Source organism: Argopecten irradians, chromosome 2 (assembly GCF_041381155.1).
Source record: "Argopecten irradians isolate NY chromosome 2, Ai_NY, whole genome shotgun sequence".
In the NCBI taxonomy this organism is placed as follows: Eukaryota; Metazoa; Mollusca; class Bivalvia; order Pectinida; family Pectinidae; genus Argopecten; species Argopecten irradians.
Genome location: NC_091135.1, coordinates 61,296,222 through 61,322,414, shown reverse-complemented (window position 1 = coordinate 61,322,414; position 26,193 = coordinate 61,296,222). Strand labels below are relative to the sequence as shown.

General features: G+C 36.6%; 1 protein-coding gene across 5 annotated transcripts in view; it reads right to left on the bottom strand.

Annotated features, from left to right (window-relative positions):
* LOC138316152 (uncharacterized) overlaps nt 1–26,193 on the bottom strand; it is a 61,320-nt gene that overhangs the window by 18,561 nt on the left and 16,566 nt on the right. For all 5 annotated transcript variants that reach the window (XM_069257696.1, XM_069257693.1, XM_069257695.1 and 2 more), the window contains 20 exons: nt 25,590–25,721; nt 24,919–25,085; nt 24,197–24,390; nt 23,391–23,648; nt 22,572–22,669; nt 19,757–19,984; nt 17,979–18,141; nt 17,533–17,789; nt 16,923–17,136; nt 16,366–16,519; nt 14,790–14,928; nt 14,189–14,320; nt 13,498–13,581; nt 12,959–13,031; nt 11,016–11,128; nt 10,409–10,565; nt 8,499–8,732; nt 2,261–2,467; nt 1,845–2,026; nt 297–498 (listed from right to left, as the gene is read on the bottom strand). In XM_069257696.1, the coding sequence (XP_069113797.1) occupies nt 297–498; nt 1,845–2,026; nt 2,261–2,467; nt 8,499–8,732; nt 10,409–10,565; nt 11,016–11,128; nt 12,959–13,031; nt 13,498–13,581; nt 14,189–14,320; nt 14,790–14,928; nt 16,366–16,519; nt 16,923–17,136; nt 17,533–17,789; nt 17,979–18,141; nt 19,757–19,984; nt 22,572–22,669; nt 23,391–23,648; nt 24,197–24,390; nt 24,919–25,085; nt 25,590–25,721 (3,388 nt within the window). The remainder of the gene's footprint in view (nt 1–296; nt 499–1,844; nt 2,027–2,260; nt 2,468–8,498; nt 8,733–10,408; nt 10,566–11,015; nt 11,129–12,958; nt 13,032–13,497; nt 13,582–14,188; nt 14,321–14,789; nt 14,929–16,365; nt 16,520–16,922; nt 17,137–17,532; nt 17,790–17,978; nt 18,142–19,756; nt 19,985–22,571; nt 22,670–23,390; nt 23,649–24,196; nt 24,391–24,918; nt 25,086–25,589; nt 25,722–26,193) is intronic.

The following is a 26,193-nucleotide window of genomic DNA, read 5'->3' as shown; positions in this document are numbered from 1 at the left end:
AATTTTATTTCGCAAAATAAAAATACCTTTTGAAAAGTCACATCATTTAAAGTTAATGTCTTAGGCACAGCAATGCCTATAATTGTATTAGATTTGTGTTCTCAACCATGTTCCTTTTTGTTCAATTTTGACCAATTGCATGTCGTGGCAGCCATCTTGACTCCTGGTCTGCATAAGTTGCCCAAAAAAATGACCTCAAATTAGTTTTATGTCACTAGTAACAGTGTGATCTACAACTTAAAAAATACAACTTATAAAATGATAATGGTGGGATAACAAATACAGTAACCATTTACCTGGGAAACAAGCCTGCAGATCGATGGTGTTACCGTAGAGTACCGAGAAGTGCAGAGGGGCATCTCTAGGATTTTTAACTCCATGGTTGGTTACCAGCCTAACAACGCTGGATAAATTCTCAAGGTCAACAATAGAATTCTGCTCCTCGTAACATTCCTTAATGTACACAAGGTAGCTGATCAGAGTCTCTCTCGACTTGGTCTGAAAACAAAATACAAGGTAGCAGATCAGAGTCTCTCTCGACTTGGTCTGAAAACAAAACACAAGGTAGCAGATCAGAGTCTCTCTCGACTTGGTCTGAAAACAAAACACAAGGTAGCTGATCACAGTCTCTCTCAACTTGGTCTGAAAACAAAACACAAGGTAGCTGATCAGAGTCTCTCTCGACTTGGTCTGAAAACAAAACACAAGGTAGCAGATCACAGTCTCTCTTGACTTGGTCTGAAAACAAAACACAGGGTAGCAGATCAGAGTCTCTCTCGACTTGGTCTGAAAACAAAACACAAGGTAGCAGATCAGAGTCTCTCTCGACTTGGTCTGAAAACAAAACACAAGGTAGCTGATCAGAGTCTCTCTAGACTTGGTCTGAAAACAAAACACAAAGTAGCAGATCAGAGTCTCTCTTGACTTGGTCTGAAAACAAAACACAAGGTAGCTGATCAGAGTCTCTCTAGACTTGGTCTGAAAACAAAACACAAGGTAGCTGATCAGAGTCTCTCTCGACTTGGTCTGAAAACAAAACACAAGGTAGCTGATCAGAGTCTCTCTCGACTTGGTCTGAAAACAAAACACAAGGTAGCTGATCAGAGTCTCTCTCGACTGAATACAAGTTATAACTGCAGCAATTAGTGAACAGGAATGAAGTAGTAGCTAACAGTTTTGTCCTTGATCAAGAAACCAGAATAAGGAATTCTGACACTATTACAAAGTTGTAAACTGTAAAAGTTGTAAAGACTGAAGAAAAAGTACAAGGAGAATATAAATGGTTTCAAAACTAAAAATCTACTGGACCCAGTTGTTCAAAAGGTGATTAGGCTAACCACAGTTTAACGACAATTTTCAAATCAAAGTCAAATGATTTCTTGTAATACTAACTCTATAAAATTTTACCAAATTTTGAAGCATTTATTTCTCTACCTACCTGCCCATTTTAGAGAAGATATATTCATAGATGATTTGAAAATTTCACTAATCATGTGAATAAGTCAATCACCTTTTGAACAACTGGGCCCTGGAGGTCATCTTTTCATCACTGTTACTGTCCCATAATCAATGCTGGGTTTGACCATTATCATTCTAAATCTCTTTGCAATATTATTTCATTTTATGTCAAATATTGAATTTTAATCTTGAAGAGAGACATATTGGCTTACTGAGCATAGGTAATGTCATCTGCTGGCCACTACAAGCTAATCAAGTTAGAGAGACAAACCTGAAAATTGATCTGGTCATAAAATTGTCCTTGTTTATGAATTCATGCAATAGCTTGAAGATGTAAGAGGACTGAAGCCACGCAAGTGACTGGATGGTAAAGTTTGGAGGATTACCTGCCACTGGTCGGAGCTGAGGACGGGAAGGATATGGTGAGTGATGACATCACTGGGCATCAGACGCTTCACGTTGAGTTTGTTGAGAAGTTTCTGGACTTGGGAGTTGACTTCATTGTCGGGGGTGGCCAGAAGTAGAGGGTGGATGGTATTGATATCTGCTTGTAGTACCATCATAGGATCTGGTGGTATCAAAAATGGTCAACAGTTAACACCATTAAAGGGATGACATATATATATTGATACAGTATAGCTTGTCTGAACTGAAGGCCATCGAGACTAGCATATTTGGTCGGTATAGTTGGATCCAATATCACATGAAGGAGCAAAGTTTCATTTGTTTCCTGTAATAAAATTTATTCATAAAGATGATAATACTACTGCCAAGACATTGACAAAAGCTAATATGAAGTTACCTCCCCTTTGCAGTGTTTTCTTATCCTCTGTCAGAGGGAAAAAGATGGTTTTATCTGCCACGGACACAAACTGATCAGTGGTAAGAGGCAGAATCTTCAGGGTGCTCAGAGTGTCCAGGATAAATTGGTTGTCACGGAACTCGTCCAGACTCCGGTAAACACACGCCAGCCATTTAGCTGTCATCAGGATTTGGTTGTCGTAGTCTTCTACAGAATAATTACATGTAGTATAGTTTGAGTGATTTCAGTTTGATGTACAAAGAAACAAAAACATTTGTGTACATGTGTTACAGTTATGTATTTACAATTACATTAAGGGACCACAGTGATGATTAAGGATTTTTAAACCATTTTCTAAACTAATTGTGCCTTGAAAGCAGGGGTGTACAATTCCACTAGCCCGACGTCCGGGACCTGAATTTCAGGTCAGGGCTAGTGGCTTCACGATCATTACTAGCCCGTGGGCTAGTGAAAATTTCTGTTAAAATCCTATATTCACATTGAAATTTTAGTTGTAAATCAGCAGTTTAGCCTTTTATTGCTGTTCAGAATTCTGAAATTCAGTAAAAGTGTCGTCAAAACTGAAGCAAACGATATTGATGCATACCACAGGTGGTTCCCAAACGTAAATAACATTCTTCATCTAGGTGCATCAAACGTTTTGTTATGTAATTGATGAAAATCAAGCGCTTGAGTGACACAAATGGCCATGTGTTTGCCGAGGTTGCTGACAGACAGGGAAAGGGAAAATCTAGATTTCTTGACTCTAGATAAGAATCAATTATGAAGTGACAGTTTTATTATCTAGCATCATTATCATTTTAGTGTTATAAATTTGAGTATATGGGGGTTGGATTCAGAAAGTACTACTGCTGCGAGATGGATAGCGGATCATTTTGAAGTAATTAAAATACACGGTAAAATGTTGTCATGTACACTTGCAGATACATAGGTATGCTTAGTTAACAAGAGCTGACACAAATAAACCCACTGAATGTTTTTTTTAAATAACTTTAATAGAGGTTTCATAATTATAGGTACAATATTTTTGCATATTTTTCATCTTATCTTTCGCATATTTTTATGATATATTGAAAACTTGTAAATGAAAATCAGCAGTGCTAATTAATAATCATTTACAAAATATTTTATAGTAAATTGTAGAATTGATTTAGTGTAGTTCTTGGAATAAATCTATATGAAATTGGCATCATTTTATTCAAATACGAATGTATCATGCAAATGTTACTCGATAAAGGTTTTTTTCAATGCTCAGAAAATTAGGGAAAAAAAGTAAGTGTTCAGTAAAACAGTATTTTTTTTGCAGAATTTTCATGAACAGTACTATTAACTAAATTCATCATACCTATAAAATGAACATGGCAGATAATAAATACTGATTGTTCACTTTACATTTTCCTGCTAAGCTTTTAATATCAAAGTTAAACTTTAATAGATATACTGATTATGTTTTCTTTCTAATGATAGTTTTAAAGGAAGTATCTGAGTGAAATAAGAACCATAATTTCAAATCTAAAGTATTTTGCATGCGATTGCATCGTTGCATTATCAATATTGAATCAAGAATGTTTTTACTAAATGAATATCTGGTACCTATGAACAATCGGTGTGATATCTTTATTATTAGAATGGTATTTAACACACTGTAAGACATGTACTTGTTTTGTACAGGTTTGTAAAAAATCCAGATTGAGTAAAATGCACATATAAAAACGAACGAAAAAAAGGGCTAGTAGACTTCTGATCAGGGCTAGTAAAAAATTGATGCTACTAGCCCTTGGGCTAGTGCAAAATTTTCAGAATTGTACAACCCTGGAAAGCCTGTATGCTCATTTTCAGCGAGATCGCACAAATTGTATATTTTTACCACTTTAGGGGTTACTGGGACCATTTTCAAGTTCCTAACAAGAGGCCCATGGGCCTTAACGGTCACCTGAGTTAGAATATATAATGAAACAAATAACAAGAGATCCCAGAGGGATCTTGGCGCCCACCAAAGATTGATCTATGTCTGACAAATGAAAGAGGGATCTTTTCTCTGCTTTTCAAACTTACACTTCTTTTTTCTGCTTTTCAAACTTTAAACTATCAAAATCCAAGATGGTGGTCGCAAAATGCAATAGGCAGAACTAGGGTCCTAGAGGAACCTACATATGATATTTGAGAACAATCCCTTCAATACTTTCTGAGAAATAGCGGTAACAAACTTTAACTATCAAAATCCAAGATGGCTACCTGGCGGCCATCTTGTTGACCGATCAGTCCCAAAATGCAATATGCACAACTGGGGTCCTAGGGGAACCTACATATGAAATTTGAGAAAGATCCCTTCAGTGCTTTCTGAGAAATAGCGGTAACAAACTTTAACTATCAAAATCCAAGATGGCTACCTGGCGGCCATCTTGTTGACTGATCAGTTCCAAAATGCAATATGCACTACTAGGGTCCTAGGGGAACCTACATATGAAATTTGAGAACAATCCCTTCAATACTTTCTGAGAAATAGCCGTAACAAACTTTAACTATCAAAATCCAAGATGGTTGCTGGTCGGCCATCTTGTTGACCGATCAGTCCCAAAATGTAATATGCAGAACAAGAGTCCTAGAGGAACCTACATATGAAATTTGAGAACAATCCCTTCAATACTTTCTGAGAAATAGCGGTAACAAACTTTAACTATCAAAATCCAAGATGGCCACTGGTCGGCCATCTTGTTGACCGATCAGTCCCAAAATGCAATATGCACAACTGGGGTCCTAGGGGAACCTACATATGAAATTTGAGAAAGATCCCTTAAGTACTTTCTGAGAATTAGCGGTAACAAACTTTAACTATCAAAATCCAAGATGGCGGCTGGTCGGCCATCTTGTTGACCGATCAGTCCCAAAATGCAATATGCACAACTAGGGTCCTACGGGAACTTACATATGAAATTTGAGAAAGATCCCTTCAATACTTTATGAGAAATAGCGGTAACAAACTTTAACTATCAAAATCCAAGATGGCTGCCTGGCGGCCATCTTGTTGACCGATCAGTCCCAAAATACAATATGCACAACTAGGGTCCTAGAGGAACCTACATATGAAATTTGAGAAAGATCCCTTCAGTGCTTTCTGAGAAATAGCGGTAACAAACTTTAACTATCAAAATCCAAGATGGCTACCTGGCGGCCATCTTGTTGACCCATCAGTCCCAAAATGCAATATGCACAACTAGGGTCTTAGGGGAACCTACATATGAAATTTGAGAAAGATCCCTTCAGTACTTTCTGAGAAATAGCGGTAACAAACTTTAACTATCAAAATCCAAGATGGCTGCTTGGCGGCCATCTTGTTGACCGATCAGTCCCAAAATACAATATGCACAACTAGGGTCCTAGGGGAACCTACATATGAAATTTGAGAAAGATCCCTTCAGTACTTTTAGAGAAATAGCGGTCACAAGAATTGTTAACGGACGGACGGACGGACGGACGGACGGACGGACGGACGGAAGGACGGACGGACGACGGACCACGGACGAAAGGCGATTTGAATAGCCCACCATCTGATGATGGTGGGCTAATAAAACAAATGAAAGACATAAAAACACTATATGCTCTATTGCTAGGCCTTGAAGTTGGTCAGTGATTTATAAATTTGATCTTTTTAGACTATGAAGAGTATTTGCTTCCATCAAACCTGTGAACTTAGAGGTATTTTTTGAAATTTTAATCAATTTGACCCTGTTTGGTCCTGCCCCTCTGGTCCCCCAGGGGGTCATCGAGGACGGATATGGATGTTAAAATGCTATATCTTCGGCTAATAATTCTAATCAAGTTTGACTAATTTCCTACGAAAATTGGGCAAATAATGTTCACAAATATGTTTTTCCTATATAAACTAAAGTAAACTTGACCCCTCCCCAGGGGGTAACGTAAGACCCCAAGGTCATATAATTCACAGTTTTTATAAAACACCTGAAGACCTTTCCATCTATAATTATTTGATTCTACTATATCCAGAATTTTAGAAGATTTTTGAAGTTTTAGCCTATTTGACTCTTTTTTAGCCCCGCCCCTCTACCCCCAGGGGGTCGGCCAGGACCAATGTGGATATGATATTAAAATGCTATCTCAGGCTAATAATTCTAACCAAGTTTGACTCATTTCCTATGAAAATTCAGCAAAAAATTCTCATTAATGTGTTTTTCCTATATAAACTAGAACACTGACACGTCAGAAAGGGCCCCGCTATGTGTCTGACGTGCCAAGATGACTGATTTGCAGCCTTTTTGATTCTAATCATATCATGTAGCCATTTTGATTCAAATCATATTGACTTTAATTAATATATTAAGCAATGAATAATTTTATTTATTATGTCATAACAAATTGTTAATAAGTCCAAAAATGGAAAATGTGTCCACAACCTTTGATGCAGTGACCCCATGATCTTACCTTTGGTCAGTCAAAACTTTGGTGAGTTGACTTCTTGTTTAATTCTGAACAACTCTGCTTCATTATAAATGTTGTAGCAAAATGTTCATGAGAAAATAATTTTTTTTAAATTTGACCTTGACCTTTGACTTAGTAACCTTGGCCCATGACCTTACCTTTGGACAGTCAACTCCTTGTTTAATTCTGAACAACTTTGCATCATAATGTTATAACAAAATGTTTATCAGTTAAGAGCAACAACATTGTGATTTTTTTAAATGTTAAAATCCAAGATGGCCGATTTTTTAATTTAATTTCAGCCTGAAAAATTACCAAGCAGATCTAGGATGGATGGGGAATCATCATGTAAAATATGGGGAAAATACTCCACTCCCTTCCATCATTAATGTGCAAAAGAAAAAAAACGGACAGACGGACGGACGGACGGACAGACAACCCGATTACTATAGGGCACCCGCATCTCGATGCGGGGCCCTAACTATAGTAAACTTGACCCCCTCCCCAAGGGGAAACAGGAGATCCCAGGGTCATATAATTTACAATTTTTATAAACAAACTTTAAGACCTTTTTATCTATAAAGTGTATTTGATTATACCATTTCCAGAATTTTAAAAGAATATTTTTGAAGTTTTAGCCTATTTGACCTTTTTTGGCCCCGCCCCTCTGCCCCCAGGGGGTCGGCCTGGACCAATATGGATATGATATTAAAATGCTATCTCAGGCTAATAATTCTAACCAAGTTTGACTCGTTTCAAATGAAAATTGAGCAAAAAATGCTCATAAATGTGTTTTCCCTATATAAACTATAGTAAACTTGACCCCCTCCCCAGGGGGAAATGTGAGACCCCAGGGTCATATAATTCACAATTTTTGTAAAGGACCTTAAGACCTTTCTATTTATGAAAAGTATTTTGATTCTACCATTTCCAGAATTTCAGAAGAAGATTTTTGAAGTTTTAGCCTATTTGACCCCTTTTGACCCCGCCCCTAAGGCCCCTGGGGGTCAGTCATAGAAAATTTGTTAATAGGATTAAATGGCCATCTCATACTGATAATTCTGACAACATTTGACTCATTTCCTATTACAAATGACCAAATAATGCGCAAAAAAGTGTTTTCTCAATATAAAGTATAGTAAACTTAACCCCCTCCCCAGGGGGAAACTAGAGACCCCAGGGTCATATAATTCACAATTTTTGTAAAGGACCTTAAGACCTTTCTATCTATGAAGAGTATTTGATTCTACCACATCTGTGAGTAAAGAAGAAGATTTTTTAAATTTTACTCAATTTTACCCCTTTTGGCCCCTCCCACAGCCCCCTGGGGGGTGGGGACCATATAATTCACAATTTTGATTGGCCTTATGCCTTAGAAGGTTTGTGCAAAATTTCATTGAAATTGCTTCAGCAGTTTTGGAGAAGAAGTCGAAAATGTAAATTGTTTACGGACATACGACGCACGACGACGGACAAAAGGCGATTAGAATAGGTCACTTGAGACTTCGTCTCAGGTGACCTAAAAAACCTGTATACTGATTTTCATTAAAATTGGACAATTTTTATATATGACCCCTTCCTATTGCACATCTGCATACTATCAGCTATTACCATGGGCAATTTCAAAAATAGGTCTATTGGATCTTAAGGAAATCTCAAGAAATCAACTGTGGATGCAGATAGACAGATGAACATGGTGATTACAATAGGGTTTTCAAAATAAGAATCTTTAATTATATCTTTCATAAGTAGAAGATCTGGACAAGGAATGTAAGAATACCTGACTGTTGGCTGCGGTCAAGTATAAGAGCCTTTCCAATCTGTATCAGATGATCTGTCGTCAAGCACTCAATTCCAAGACACTGCGTCAAGGTCGTGTTAAGAGACTCAGCAAGGTCACGATGCACATAAAACAGGTTCAGGTGTTTCTGTAGCATCTCAGGTGTGATCAGTTCACAAATTAACGAGTCCCGAACAATGACGGTTTGTGAGGGCATCTTCCAGGTAATCATACCTACAGGTAAAACAGATATGTACAGGTAAAACAGATATGTACAGGTAAAACAGATATGTACAGGTAAAACAGATATGTACAGGTAAAACAATCCTACCTACAGGTAAAACAATCATACCTGCAGGTAAAACAGATATGTACAGGTAAAACAATCCTACCTACAGGTAAAACAGATATGTACAGGTAACAATCATACCTACAGGTAAAACAATCATACCTACAGGTAAAACAGATATGTACATGTAAAACAATCATACATACAGGTAAAACAATCATACCTACAGGTAAAACAATCATACCTACAGGTAAAACAATCATACCTACAGGTAAAACAGATATGTACATGTAAAACAATCATACCTACAGGTAAAACAATCATACCTACCAATCATACCTACAGGTAAAACAATCATACCTACAGGTAAAACAATCATACCTACAGGTAAAACAGATATGTACATGTAAAACAATCATACCTACAGGTAAACATACCTACAGGTAAAACAATCATACCTACAGGTAAAACAATCATACCTACAGGTAAAACAGATATGTACATGTAAAACAATCATACCTACAGGTAAAACAATCATACCTACAGGTAAAACAATCATACCTACAGGTAAAACAATCATACCTACAGGTAAAACAGATATATATAGATATGTACAGATAAAACAATCATACCTACAGGTAAAACAGATATGTACAGGTAACAATCATACCTACAGGTAAAACAATCATACCTACAGGTAAAACAGATATGTACAGGTAAAACAGATATGTACAGGTAAAACAGATATGTACAGGTAAAACAGATATGTACAGGTAAAACAGATATGTACCGATAAAACAATCATACCTACAGGTAAAACAGATATGTACAGGTAACAATCATACCTACAGGTAAAACAATCATACCTACAGGTAAAACAGATATGTACAGGTAAAACAGATATGTTCAGATAAAACAATCATACATATACATACAGGTAAAACAGATATGTACAGGTAAAACAGATATGTAGATAAAACAATCATACCTACAGGTAAAACAGATATGTACAGGTAAAACAGATATGTACAGGTAAAACAGATATGTACAGGTAAAACAGATATGTACAGGTAAAACAGATATGTACAGATAAAACAATCATACCTACAGGTAAAACAGATATGTACAGGTAAAACAGATATGTACAGATAAAACAATCATACCTACAGGTAAAACAGATATGTACAGGTAAAACAATCATTAATCATACCTACTGACAGGTAAAACAAATAAAACAATGCCCAGCAGTAAACAACTAACCCTATGGTCAGTATCAACTCCCAAACATGGGTTCCAAACCTGAACCCAGAGGTTGAGGACTACTGATAATGTGTTAGAAACACTTCAACCACTAAGCCTACAAGGCCTTTTTTGTTTCCTCTTTGTATACCTTACATTATAATCAAAGCAAGTACCTCCAAACATGATCTAGTTCCATCAAATGTCATCTTAGATATCAATCTATATAATTGGAAGTATTTCCTTTTCCTTACATTCTTTGTAGCTCTGAATAAGCTGCACTATACATAAAAAACTTTCTTTGAATTCTAAAATCAATAGCCATTTACGGAACTATCTTAATTCTTTACAAACAATGACTGTAAGAATTTAGCCAACAAACCTTTGCTGTTTGGCTGCGTAGGCACACAGGCTTTGGCTTTGAGTTTGGCAAGGATCTGTGAAGCAACAGGTCTGAAGAAATCTAGGATCTCATCCTCCATGGGGACAAATTGGAGGAATGATGTGACAGCTTCAAGGGGAGAGAACTCCTTGTGGGACTAAAAATATATTTAAAGGTAGTGTATATATAATATAAATTACGTTCAAATATCTTATCAAGGGGAGTGAACTCTGTAAGTGTCTGAAACGTCTGAGTCATCGAAATAGTTCAACTATGATCAGACGTCTTATCAAGGGGAGTGAACTCTGAAAGGACTAAAACATAAGGCATTGAACATAGATCTATTAAGATTATGTCTCATCAAGGGGAGCAATCTCCTCGTGGAACTAAAACATAGGATAGTTTAATCAGGCCAAATCTGTATTTCATACTTAGACAAATGAGACTACTTTTACAATGAAGGGAATAATAATCAAACAAAGCTTTACTTTTAATAGCTGAAATTATGCCACTAGGATATACATGATCAGAACACATGACATGTTTCTAGCTGTCTATATATAGCAGTGTGTTAACTTCTTTATCTGATGGGTATCATTAGACAAACCTTGAACAAATCCAAGGCCTCTATAAACAGAGTGTGGAGCTCATTTCTGATCCACTGATTCCAGGGACTGTCCCTATCCACATCCTCACGACTGGACGGCACGTCAAAGTCACCTGAAAACAATCATCAAGGACTTGTTATCTATGACTTGGTGAAATTATCTGTATTAATTTAGTGAATTATCTACATACTCAGAACTGGAGGCTTGTAATAAAGGCTTTTAGTAAATCATAAAGTTCTTTATATTGACTTTTTAAAAAGAAGGTATGCTATTTTAATCTATTGGTGAAATTAAGAGAGCTAGAAATATCCTTTTATTCATAGATTTTATACATTGAAAAGTAATTTGAATGTAATGATATGACACAATGGTGAAACTAAGGGAAATCTTTGTACCGTATTTTCCGGAGTATAAGCCGCTACTTTTTTCCCTGAAAAATCGCGAAGTGGTGAAAATCGGGAGTGCGGCATATACACCAGTGCGACTTATCTGTGGACGAAAACCAAAATCTGACGATGTTTTGGCATTATTACGTCGTGATTCACATGTGAAAATCTTTTTACTCGCCAGTTTTGTTTAAGTTATACATCAAACAAATCACTGTAAAAGTGTTTAAAAGATAAAATATGCAATGAAAATATATTAACGATGAAAATGATTACATATCAGATGCATAGTCATTCGTAAAATTGTTTAATTCAAGGAAAATCCGCCGACTGAAACGTGTTTGTTTACTAGCGCAACACAATAGCGGTTTAGTAAAGTTATACATCGAAAATATCACTGTAAAAGTGTTTAAAAACGATATAATATGTGATGAAAATATAATAAAGATAAAAATAATAACGTACCAGATACATGTTCAATCGTAAAATTGTTTAATTCATGGAAAATCGGCCGACTGAAGCGTGGTTGTTTACAGTCACAACACAATGGCGGACTGATTTCGCTATCGATTTGCTGCAGGATCTTTACCAAGAAAATAATAACTAAAACGTCAAAAACCATCAAATATCAAACAATAAGTTAAATATATTATTTAAATATTATTTGAGTGAAAGAAATGTCCGCAGACAGGGAAAAAACAATCTTCTGAATGACTGCTAAATATAACTTGCACACGGTTTACACACGGTCAACATGTGTATTTCTCAGAATCCTGTCGCTGTGACTTCAATGAAATAATCGGCAGTCAAGTTTATAGTGTGAATTACATGTAATATAGAACATTATAGCGATGTTAAAAAGCACCAAACAGTCGTATAAAACATCATTTAATCAATCTCTGCAGCGGCAAACACTACGAAATCATATCCGGAAGTTTACAAAAATAAGGCTTCGGTGAATATTGCATCATGGGATGGCAAGTTGAGAGAGAACACTCTAAACGAAGTCAATTTTAGGTTAATGATAGTCTTGATAATAAAGTAATCCTATACACATCAATATAATTAATTAATACGCGAAGTATATCAAAATAGATATAAAAGAAAATGGTATGCATATTGAGGAAAGTATTTTAACCGGCATGTTGAAATATGAGAGAGAGTAAGCGTGAATTCGTATGGCCGCCATGTTTGTTTACACACAAGAAGTCTTACGTAATGGCAGAGTAAACAACGAACAGAAACATGACCAAATCAATTTTGCTAAAGATATTTACATCATTGTGAGTTTTATTTGTTATACATTTACAGAACAAGTTTACAGACAGTTTTCGTGATTCTAATCGATCGATAAGCATTACCGTGCTTCATTAGAGATCGATCGTATACACAGAGGGTTGCGTGGGTGCATGGGCCTAACTTTTGGTTGCGGCTTATGTAACGGTGCGTCTTATGTGTGTACAAAACCTGAAAAAATCGTAAAAAAGGCCTCTGCGGCTTGTACACAGGTGCGACTTATTGTCCGGAAAATACGGTACTATTGCAATTGGCAATACCTTGAACAATGAACCTGAACCCATAGCTGCGAAGTGGTAAGAAAGCAAACACTGGTTGTCTGGGTTGATTCGTCTACAAAACAAAACAGGCACACAACATTTTAATACGACATCTACAGAATTTTAACAATTTATAACAGAATCAATTTTTGGGATACAATAGACACTGGTAAAAGAGATCTAATCAAATCTGACTATAAAGACTACAAAAGAACCAAGACAAAATGGTTTTCATAGCAAAGTGGTCTTTATACAGATAAAGTGTTTTATTATAATTGTCAATTTAAGACCCCTAGTAAGTGGTCTCATTAAGTAGGCGGTTTTTAAAAAGAGGTGGCCATTATGGCATGTTATTGTTATGCCCTATTATAGATTGTTTGAGGTACTGCAAGACACCATGGTAACAGAACTGTAGTTTTTATCAAACAAAAAATGGAGATGATAAATGAGATAAATTTTTCACATTTCTTACTTGACATTAGGTATTAACATAAAGAAACAAAAGTTTGTTAGAGTAGTAGATATAAAACCATGTTTACCAAAGAATGGCTGCGCTGACTCTTGCTCCTCAGAGGAAAAGCCATGGCTATTTCTGTTGAGTCTACCTCCACACCTGATTTAGCCTGAGGAACAATAGTAACTGTAAATACACTGATAACTTTTCCTGGTGAAGATCATACAAAACCTATGTGTTGGGAGTCAATTTAAATGTCTAGAGAGATGATTCTCTCATGCAATATTTGTTAAAAACATAATCATCTTACAACAAGATTCCAAAAGATCTGGTAAATATAACAAAACTACTGGACTTTCAAAGCTTGGTATCTGCCCCATCAGTATCTTATATTTATGAATCAGCAGGTTTGAAGAAGTCCTATTGGACCAATGACAAATAACCAGATAGACACAGGATGTCATGCTAAGCTCACCTTGGTCCTTTGGACAAAACCACCACGATAAGATTGATTCTACGTCAGGTTCTAAGTTAGACTTACAATGATCCTTTCCATTCAAAAATACTTTTGTTTTCCAAATGTGGCAAGGCTTTCAAACATTGATGAATCTTCTATATGTTTCGAACAAATCTTTTATTAATAATGAATCTATTCATGTACAGTAAATAATTAGCTTACAATTAGGGAAAGGAGTTTCACAATGAAGATATTTTGGTAAAGGTAAAACATAATCGGTAGTTCCTCCATCATTAAAGTTGAATTATGAGATCTTTACCTGTAAAGATATCTTAGAGGCATCAAGGGATTTTTTGATGATCAGAAATCTGTCAGTTCCTTTCTTGTGTTGTATCTCCACCACGTTGTCACCCAGATCTCGACGACGCATCACCTGCGTTGATTCATCAACCTATCAAGATATCAATGGCTACTTTGTTAGCTAGGTTTGCTGTCATGTCATGTCTCGGTATTCTTATGAAACAAAAACTATCCGGAATCAGGCCCCGATTTCTCAAAACAAACTTAGGTAAAAAATGGACTGAAGTCAGTGCTTTGAGAAATCCAAGTCAGAATTTTAAAAACACCTCCTGAGCTCCAAAGGCATGGATCTTAACTCTAGACAATACGATGGTCTTAAGTTTTCTCTTGGTCCATTAACAGAAGAAATTTTAGAAACTGCTAGGAAATTCCAAATCAAAGAAAAAGTTGGGCTAAGTAAAATTGTAAACATTATTCATCATGGACAATACTTTAAAGATGCTCCATTGCAGACAGTGCACAAACAATCATGTGGAGAATAAGTGATGTTTACTAATGTATCTACCATTCACTTGTGGTGAAACAGCTTAACCTTTACTTAGGTTAATAATTAGGTGTACCTTGTTGAGGACGGTGATCTGACGGAGACGATGGAGGAAGAGGAGAAGTGAGGGGTGGATGTCATCGAACCGCGCAGCCAGGGAACAAGACGAGGTACCCATCTCCTCCTTCAGGGGGAGCACTATCTTGGTGGTCCAACTAGAAAGTAATCAGTACCCAATGTTACAACCAAGGTTCATAAATATTTCTTTAGAAAAAACTTATCCATCAGTTAAAATTTTCCGGTCTTGTATAGAATCAAAATTGTCTGTTTAAAGCCTTATCAATGGAATTTAAGTGATAAACACAAATCTAGCTTGTGAGTATTGATTTATGTTAATCAATAATTTATTATACCACATTCATTCGTTGGTTGAATAGATTAATGTTTACATCATCCATGTGTATGCCATGTGTTGCAGGAATAAAGTGTGTGTATGTCTTGGGAGACTGCAGTATGGTCGCATTGCGACTCTTGTTAGTAACGATACTCTTACCTTTTTATAGTGTTATTTCACTGAAGCATGATTTTATATCAACTATGACAATTTGATGAAATACAGACCATAGAGTTAAGACTTCTCTTTGATATAGGTCAAAACAAGAGGCCCATAGGGCCTGTATCGCTCACCTGGTTATTGTAATGCCATGTAATGTTCTGATTACAGGTTCAGAGCCAAAATTTATACAATCACTTTTCATCTCCCCTCAAGAGTTCTGACCAAATTTGGTTACATTCCAAGCAGAATTCTATGACTAGTAGCAATTTAAAGGATTTACCCCTATTTCCCCTATTGGGCCTGCCCCTCCTACCCCCTGGGGGTCAGAGCCAAAATTTATACAAACTCTGTTCCCCTTCCCCCAAGGATGGTTCTGGCCAAATTTGGTTACATTCCATGCAGAACTCTATGACAAGTCGGATTTAAAGGATTTACCACTATTTTCCCTAATGGGCCCCACCCCTCCTGCCCCCTGGGGATCAGAGCCAAAATTTATACAAACTCTGTTCCCCTTCCCCCAAGGATGTTTCTGGCCAAATTTGGTTACATTCCATGCAGAACTCTATGACAAGTAGCGATTTAAAGGATTTACCCCTATTTTCCCTAATGGGCCCCGCCCCTCCTGCCCCCTGGGGATCAGACCAAAATTTATACAAACTCTGTTCCCCTTCCCCCAAGGATGTTTCTGGCCAAATTTGGTTACATTCCATGCAGAACTCTATGACAAGTCGGATTTAAAGGATTTACTCCTATTTTCCCTAATGGGCCCCACCCCTCCTGCCCCCTGGGGATCAGAGCCCAAATTTATACAAACTCTGTTCCCCTTCCCCCAAGGATGTTTCTGGCCAAATTTGGTTACATTCTATGCAGAACTCTATGACTAATAGCGATTAAAAGAATTTACCTCTATTTCCCCTATTGGGCCCTGTCCCTCCTGCCCCCTGGGGGTCAGAGCCAAAATTTATACAAATTCTATTCCTCTTCCTCAAAGGATGTTTCTGGCCAAATTTGGTTACATTCCATGCAGAACTCTATGACTAGTAGCGATTTAAAGGAAAATGTTGACAGACAGAGGGACGACGGACAGTATACTTACTCCTTGCCGTCCTCCCACAAGTCTGACGTCCAGTGGGGTAGTATGAATCCCATAGGGCCACTCTTGGCATCAAAGCAGATATGGTAACCATTGGAGTGAACTTCTGGCCGACTTGTTACTCGGAACACCGACTTAAATCCTATACCTTTCTGACCTAAGTGTATATACAAAGAGAAGATGGTCTTAAATCCTATACCTTTCTGACCTTAGTGAATAAATAACATAGCATAGGCTATCCTATTCATTTCCTCACAGAATACTGACAAAATCTCTATACATTTCTGTAGAATACCGACGTACATCATATTCTGATCTACATACTGAATACAGACATAAATTCTATACAAATTTGATAATAATATCTAAAGAATATCAAATATAATGGCTGGCTTTGTTCCAATTCACTCTATTTCATTAAAATCTCATGTTAATAGAAATATGTATGACAGTATACTTATAAGGAACGCTGAACTGAACTTTACATTTCCCCCAAAGTTTTGACAAAAAGTCAGTCACATCCCAAACTGTTGACTATGAGCACTTGTACATGTACTTGCCTATGTAGCCAAATGTGTGTTTTCCTTTGGTACTTTTGCCCACATCACAAAGGGCACGGATGTTTTTCTCCTCAAACCCACTCTCATTGTTGAGTACGATGATAGAATCCTGCCTGGTAATAAACTTCACAGATGGACACTCATCACTTGTCATTGTATCAGGGTAGGTGTTGTCGTCAGCGTTCTGTACCAACTCCAGCACAAAGTGGGTATCCTTTCAAATACAAGTCAATTGCATGTAGATGGACAGATTAATTTGTAGTTTTATAAAACATCTAAAACAGTCTTCATGTGGTTCACAATAATTACTAATGATAACACAATAACAACAAAATATCTGTCCTAACCTCCTAGACAGCATATTAGAACCATTCTTTCACCGCAAAAAGGTTTTAACACACACATTGCAGAGTCCAATTACGTCACAACAGTTGAAATACTAGGATTAAGTTTAACAATTCATTTGGTCTCCGGCACATTGTTCTATTGTGAATCCACAATTGATCACTTTTCCAGAAACTCCCATAACAGATTCTATATTCTATTAAGGTCAACTACTTAATACCTATACTGCAGAAATGGATATAGAACTATCTAATAAGATATTTACCTTGCTGTAGAGGTCCTTAGAAAGGCGGTCAAGACTGCGCCCCAGTCGTTCCTGATGAACCTGCATCAATCTCTGTCCATCCTCATTGAGCTCTACACCTATACCAAACTCATCACGACGAATACTGTCAATGATCTTGTGGCAACGTCGCTCCTGTTTCTCCTCTTCAGACAAATTTTCCTCCTCCTCCCTGCTTGTGTCCTCTTCCTTTTCTTTGGCCTCCTCTAACTCCACAACTTTCTCTGTGACATCTATGACTGAAATTCGAATATCATTTCTAATGGAGCCAAGCTTTGTCATCTCAAATATCCTGTACCATGGTCAATGAAATTTACCTTAAATTATTTTGTTTACAGGAATACTCATTTTTAATGTAATTCATAGCTTCATTTGCTTTGAAATACAGTCAGACCTCTCTATACAGGTCACCTACAGGATACACTCACCACTGTCTGATGTGTCTTCTCCACTAACTTCGTCTACTATCACAACGTCATCTGATGCCTCAGTTTCCTTTTCTACCTCCTCCTCTTCCTCGTTGTCACTGGACAAAATAGAGGAAGCAGAGGATGATTCATCTTCAGATTCATCGTCACTGTTCTCTTCAACCTGAAAAACAGCAATAAAAAAATGCAGAAGACATGCGATACTTTTTTTAATATGATATGATATTCAATGTGGAAAATAGATATGATATATTGTGTGGCATGAGATACGATATATCGTGTGGAATAAAGATATGATATATTGTGTGGCATGAGATACGATATATTGTGAGGAATAAAGATATGATATATCGTGTGGAATAAAGATATGATATATTGTGTGGCATGAGATACGATATATTGTGAGGAATAAAGATATGATATTTCGTGTGGAATAAAGATATGATATATTGTGTGGAATATAGATATGATATATTATGTGGAATAAAGATATGATATATCGTGTGGAATGAGATACGATATATCGTGTGAAATAAAGGTATGATATATTGTGTGGCATGAGATACGATATGTTATGAGGAATAAAGATATGATATATTGTGTGGAATAAAGATATGATATATTATGTGGAATAAAGATATGATATATCGTGTGGAATGAGATACGATATATCGTGTGAAATAAAGATATGATATATTGTGTGGAATGAGATACGATATATTGTGAGGAATAAAGATATGATATATTGTGTGAAATGAGATACGATATATCGCATGAAATAAAGATATGATATATCGTGTGGAATGAGATACGATATATCGTGTGAAATAAAGATATGATATATTGTGTGGAATGAGATACGATATATTGTGAGGAATAAAGATATGATATATTGTGTGAAATGAGATACGATATATCGCATGAAATAAAGATATGATATTTCGTGTGGAATGAGATACGATATATCGTGTGAAATAAAGATATGATATATTGTGTGGAATGAGATACGATATATTGTGAGGAATAAAATTATGATATATTGTGTGAAATGAGATACGATATATCACGTGAAATAAAGATATGATATTTCGTGTGGAATGAGATATGATATATTGTGTGAAATAAAGATATGATATTTCATGTGGAATAAAGATATGATATATCATGTGGAATAAAGATATATATTGTGTGGAATAAAGATATGATATTTTGTGTGGAATAAAGATACGATATAACGTGTGGAATAAAGAAATGATATATCGTGTGAAATAAAGATATGATATATTGTGTGGAATAAAAATATGATATTTCATGAGGAATAAAGATATAATATATTGAGTGGAATAAAGATATGATATATTGTGTGGAATGAGATACGATATATCGTGTGGAATAAAGATATAATATTTCGAGAGGAATAAAGATATGATATATTATGTGGAATGAGATACGATATATCGTGTGGAATGAGATACGATATATCGTGTGGAATAAAGATATGATTTATTGTGTGGAATAAAAATATGATATATTGTGTGGAATGAGATACGATATATCGTGTGGAATAAAGATATAATATTTCGAGAGGAATAAAGATATGATATATATTGAGTGGAATAAAGATACAATATATTGAGTGGAATAAAAATATGATATTTCGTGTGGAATAAAGATATAATATATCGTGTAGAATGAGATACGATATATTGTGAGGAATAAATTATTGTCTGATATGAGATACGATATATCGTGTGGAATAACGTGAAATAATATGGTACCTGGTTGACCTGGCCAAAGAACTCCTGTGCCTCCTCAGTGGGTATATCCTCTATAGCGTCAGCAGGGAGAGAACATTTAGTGTTGATTAGTTGTATCCACTCTTCAATACCCAGGAGACAGCCCAGTTCCTGGAGGCGGTTCCTCTCACATACAGTGTGGCATGCCCCTAACAGCAGTGACTTAGACTTGGTAGAACCTACAACATGGCCGAGGGGCTCCAGGAACACCTATAATGGAAACAGACAAATCAGGATACACGCTTGGCACAAACAATCACAACAGAAAGGCAAAATTCAGTATTTAAATTTCATAACTAGAAATCTGAAATCTTTGTTTGTTTCTATGTTAGAATGTATCAATTTAAGTAGTCCGCTACACCTGCCTATATTATTAGGCTTTTTTAAATTTTTTTTTTTTTGCCTAATATATAGTCAGCTCGCGGTACCTCTTAAAAATGTGAAATCGTAGGCCAGATTTGGCCTACGCTACGTCAGCGACATATTTCTAATATATCGTCCATGCAATGCTGGGAAAACGTACACATACCTATATATTGGGATCTTATGTACTCCACTGCCCCCATGTTACATCCCATTTATGAAATTAAACAACTCTGCACAATGAAATACTTCCGAGACCATTCTATTTCACACATTTGTAATGGCCGCCGTATACACATTTAGTAGAGCAAACGGCAGCCAATCAACTTCGCTTCCGGTTTGATTTTTAAAAAACCACGTGTAGTTTAAAGATAAACAAAATTCTACCGTGTATATGCTACATGTATATGCAACGTGAATATCGCGAAAGTGATGCGGTACCAGCAATAGTCGTGTTCAATTTGAATATTTGACATCATGTCGTGTATGTCGACCATAATTTCACTATAAAAACTCTAACTGGCTAGCATTTTGTTTATCTTTCAACTTTTTAAATCAAAGTACTCAAAGTACTGCAAATACAACGCCAGTGTAGTTGAAAGATAAACAAAATGCTAGCCAGTTAGAGTTTTTATAGTGAAATTATGGTCGACATACACGACATGATGTCAAATATTCAAATTGTCAAGTTTTCCCGGCATTGCATGGACGATATATTAGAAATATGCCGCTGACGTAGCGTAGGCCAAATCTGGCCTACGATTTCACATTTTTAAGAGGTACCGCGAGCTGACTATATATTAAGCAAAAAAAAAAAAAAAACAAGGACATAGTCATTCAGATCCCCTGCCAATGGAGATATCAAAACTGAAGTAAGTTTGATTTTGGAGACTTACGTGTATGAAAAAAACCAGGAAAAAGGAAGTTGAGCTAAAGAAAGATGGAGTATAATTCAAGTAGAGCGGGGCTGCAATTGTTGAATCAGGTATACAGCCTTGACATTTATATTAGACTATATACACAAAGATGGGTGGAGTTTTGCAAAGAAACATTTACCATTTACCATGATATTTTCAGCAATGTTTCCATGGTAACGGAAAAAGTACAAAAAAAGAAAACCTAAAAATAGCATAAGGTACTACTAGACCATAAAAAGAATGTGTCTATGAAGTTTCGTGGAAATATCTCTGCTGCTTTTAGAGTTATGCTCCGGAAATGAACCTGCTACAAAGATATGTTATTTTCAGCAATGTTTCTATAGTTACAGAAAAAAAACACAAAAAGTGAAAACCTAAAAATAGCAAAAGGCACTACTAGACCATAAGAACAATGTGTCTATGAAGTTTCATGGAAATATCTCTGCAGGTTTTAGAGTTGTGCTCCAGAAACGATTCTTACACAAAAATCTGCCATTTTCAGCAATGTTTCCATGGTTACAGAAAAAAGTGCAAAAAGTGAAAACCTTAAATTAGCAAAAGGCACTACTAGACCATAAGACCAATGTGTCTATGAAGTTTCATGGAAATATCTCTTCGGTTTTAGAGTTATGCTCCGGAAACGAACCTGGTACAAAAATATGATATTTTCAGCAATGTTTCCATGATTACGGAAAAAATGCAAAAAATGAAAACCTAAAAATAGCAAAAGGTACAACTATACCATAAAAAGAATGTATCTATGAAGTTTTGTGGAAATATCTCTGCTGCTTTTAGAGTTATGCTCCGGAAATGAACCTGCTACAAAAATATGATATTTTCAGCAATGTTTCTATGGTTACAGAAAAAAAAGCACCAAAAGTGAAAACCTAAAAATAGCAAAAGGCACTCCTAGACCATAAGAACAATGTGTCTATGAAGTTTCATGGAAATATCTCTGCTGGTTTTAGAGTTGTGCTCCGGAAACGATTCTTACACAAAAATCTGCCATTTTCAGCAATGTTTCCATGGTTACAGAAAAAAGTACAATAAGTGAAAACCTTAAAATAGCAAAAGGCACTACTAGACCATAAGACTAATGTGCCTATGGAGTTCCGTGCATATATCTCAACGGTTTTCCAGTTATGCTCCGGAAACGAACCTGGTACAAAAATATGATATTTTCAGCAATGTTTCCATGGTTACGGAAAAAATGCAAAAAATGAAAACCTAAAAATAGCAAAAGGCACTACTAGACCATAAGACCAATGTGTCTATGAAGTTTTGTGGAAATATCTCTACTGGTTTTAGAGTTATGCTCCGGAAACCATTCGTACGGACGGACAGACGGACGGACGGAACCCATTTGTATATCCCCCGCCAACTTCGTTGGGCGGGGGATAATTAAAAAAAGCCTAATAATATAGGCAGGTTTAGCGGACTACAATTTAAGGTACATACTATTGGTTAAGTTTTTTGTTACCTTGATACAAGAACATTTATACCGTAAGTAAACAAACCTTATCAGCCAGGGATACACAGCTACGGATTGGCAGCTTCACAAGACAGGCCAAAACAAACTTCACAGCAGCATTAGGACTGGACATAGGGGGAGCTCCTAAAATAGGCAGTTATGTCATAAATTACATTCAAAATCAAAGAGGCACTGAATCATTTAAAAGTCTCTTACACGTACCTTAGTGGCAGTAAGTGGTGTGTACAAGTCCAAGGTTTTTTGAAAGTGCTATAGCCCAAAGTGTTCTAAACTCGAAATGAGGCTCTGAAACCCATTTTGAAATTAGAAGACTTTCAAACCCACATTGTATGTAGGATATTTAATAATACCATGTGTAATTCCAAATAAACAAATCTTGGATGGACAGGACAGCCATACACATACTGTACATGATGATAGCTACAAAGCTATTGCATCAGTGATATATTGCCAAAATTTTGTTTGTTTGTTTGATTAATTAACGTCCTATTAACAGCTATAGTCATATAAGGACGGCCTCCCATGTATGCAGTGTGTTGCGTGTATGTTGTGCGAGGTGCGTGTTTCGGGAGACTGCGGTATATTCATGTTGTGTCTTCTTGTATAGTGGAACTTTTGCCCTTTTTATAGTGCTATATCACTGAAGCATGCCGCCGAAGACACCAAGCAACACACCCCACCCGGTCACATTATACTGTCACATTATACTGACACGGGATAAAGAAAGGCTGCTAGCATGTTATCACTCGACATAAAATTACCAAATATCATAATTTTATCCTCATAGCCCCCTATAACACAGCTCTAAGGTTGAAGTTTTTCTTTATAACAAAACTTTTTGTACCTGGAAGGCTGTGACTACTCTCCGAACCCTGCATGGTAAAGAGGGCTGTTTTCAGGTGATTGGTCAGCAGGGCTAAGGGAGTGTTGTCCAGACCTCTGTTACTGACCACCAGGGACAACAAGTGACCACACACACCAGTCACGTCACGGTCAATCAGGAACTGTTCAAATATGTCTGGAGATGTCTGACTGGTCAGCTTGAGAAACTTTCCTGGTTTGGTTTCTAGGGCCAGAATGTTGGTTGTCATGAGACGCTTCCCTGAGGAGGAACAAACAGTTTATATTTAGAATGTAAATGACAATAGTTGTCCTGTACACAAAGGTATACACTTCTCTGCTTTCTAAAACTGTACCTATCAAAATGACAGCTAGTCAGCCATCTTGTTGACCTATCAGTCCCAAAATGTAATATGCATAATAAGGGCCCAAGGGGAACCTATATATGAAATTTGAGACAGATTTCTCAGTACACTCTGAGAAATATCAGAAACAAACTTCAACTAAACAAAACCCAAGATGGCTGCCTGTTGGCCATCTTGTTGACCGATTGGTCCAAAAATGCAATTTGCACAACAAGGGTCCTAGGGAAACCTACATTTGAAATTTGAGAAGATCCCTTATGTGCTTTCTGAGAAATAGCGGTAACAAGCATTGTTAATGGACAGACAACTTCTGATGATGGTGGCCTAAAAAAGGTTAAAGACAATTGTAATTTGGGGAGCTGAGGTTAAATATAGCTCATGCCGATTACAAAAATAATTTATCATAAAAAAGAAAATATAATTGAAGTCTTGCAATTTACAATACCTTCAATTGCAGAGATATGTGAGCCACCATATTTCTGTAGGAAATCTTTCAGTTTGCCATGCTCTGGTTCAAACACCAATGTCCACTGACTCCAGATGGCCAGGTCCTCCAGCAAAGGGCAGTTATGTAGACAGGCCAGGGCAGTCTCACGAGCCTGGTGACCAAGGATACCAACCTGACCCCGGGTTGCTGTACTGTAAAAAGGAATACTATATCTGGTACAAATTGTACGCAGTCAAACAGCTGAAAACCCTACACACATAAGGTTATCAGATTGGCAACAAGAATCCATAACGAAATGTGAGGGAAAAAGTGTAAATAGTGAACTTTTAAGTATAATATTTCAAAGTTTGCTAATAGAGTCTTGCACTTCTGCAGCTACTTTAACACAATTTGATATAAAGTTCAGCCTTGCTATCTCAAATCGGTATAATCTTGGTGTAAAAGTTATGTGAGCTCAATAACAAAATGCCTTAAAATAGAGTCTTTGAGTTATACCGCATTTTCTTTCTAAAATGAACTGTTTTTCTGCACATAGCTAATTACATATGAGAGCATTCATGTTCATTTCAAACTATGGTCAAAGTACTCCAATGATCAGTATCATGATAAAGTGGGTTCCTAAAGGCAATTTTCAAGGTTTCTTTTTAAACCTTTTAAAACCTTTTAAAACAGTGGACATTTTTTACATTAATCTAAACCCCATACATAGGCAGCGTTACCTGTGAGTACATCCTAATGCCGACTCATACAGTACGGTGTGTTCCTTAGACTGATGTTTGCCCGGCCGGTCACTCTCAGTACGAAGACGTCCAAGGTTCCCATACCCAAGTTGCTTTGGTTCGCGAACATGAAACTGCTGACAAAGCGCCTTCTCAAAATCTTCATTCTAAAGGTGAAAGTTAGATAAGATTATTATTTAGTGCTGCATATATTTTATTTCTCCCTCACAAATATGATAACTTTAGATCTGATCAAGATTACATTAAAACTAGACATTATTACAGTCATCACTAACCCCTTGATTATTCTCTGACCAGACCCATGTTTACCTCGTGGAATTTAGATTAGCATCACAATACTACACAAAACTTAAATGGACATGTACCTCTCATCACACAAATTACATAAATAATAAGTATTGGCATTTAAAGGTGAACTACCCACAAATTCCGTATTTGCATATTACAGAGTTACCTCCCTTTCATGTAGGTATCCATTGTGACAAAATTATTTTTTGTGAGTGAAACTCGCACCATTTTCTCTGAAAAGTATGAAGTTACTTAAGCTTGCAAAATCATGACATCATAATCAATACCTACGTATACCAACATGATAGAGAATTGATGATGCGTGGGTGTCCTGAATATGTGTTTTAAGTGTATGTTATTACCTGCTCTAAGCCACATTGTTTACACTGGTGCATGAACTCCAACACCTCAGACTTCTGTGGTCTATACACAGAGTCTGTATCCCCTCCGGAGACTCCCATACCGATAGTCATCCCACCACACTCGTCCAGGAACTGTGAAAACGCAAAAATGTAGTCAGCAAATATTATAGAAAATTAATTCAATACAAAATAAAGTCATCGCACCGCACTCGTCCAGAAACTGTGGAAACACAAAAATGTAGTCAGCCAATATCATAAAAAATTAATACAAACAAAATTCATCCTACCACACTCGTCCAGGAACTGGAAACACAATGAGTAGCCAACAAATATTATGTAAAATTAATTCAATAAACAAGAGGCCCAGAGGGCCTGTATCGCTCACCTGGTTTGTAATGCCAAGTAATGTTCTAAATACTGGTTCATTGTTACTTTTCTGAAGGAATAAGAATATTTACCTCTAATTCCCCTCTTGGGCCCCACCCCTCCTGCCCCCCCGGGGGGTCAGAGCCAAAATTTATACCAGTTCTGTTCCCCTTCCCCCATGGATGTTTGTGGCCAAATTTGGTTACAATTCATGCAGAACTCTATAACAAGTAGGGAT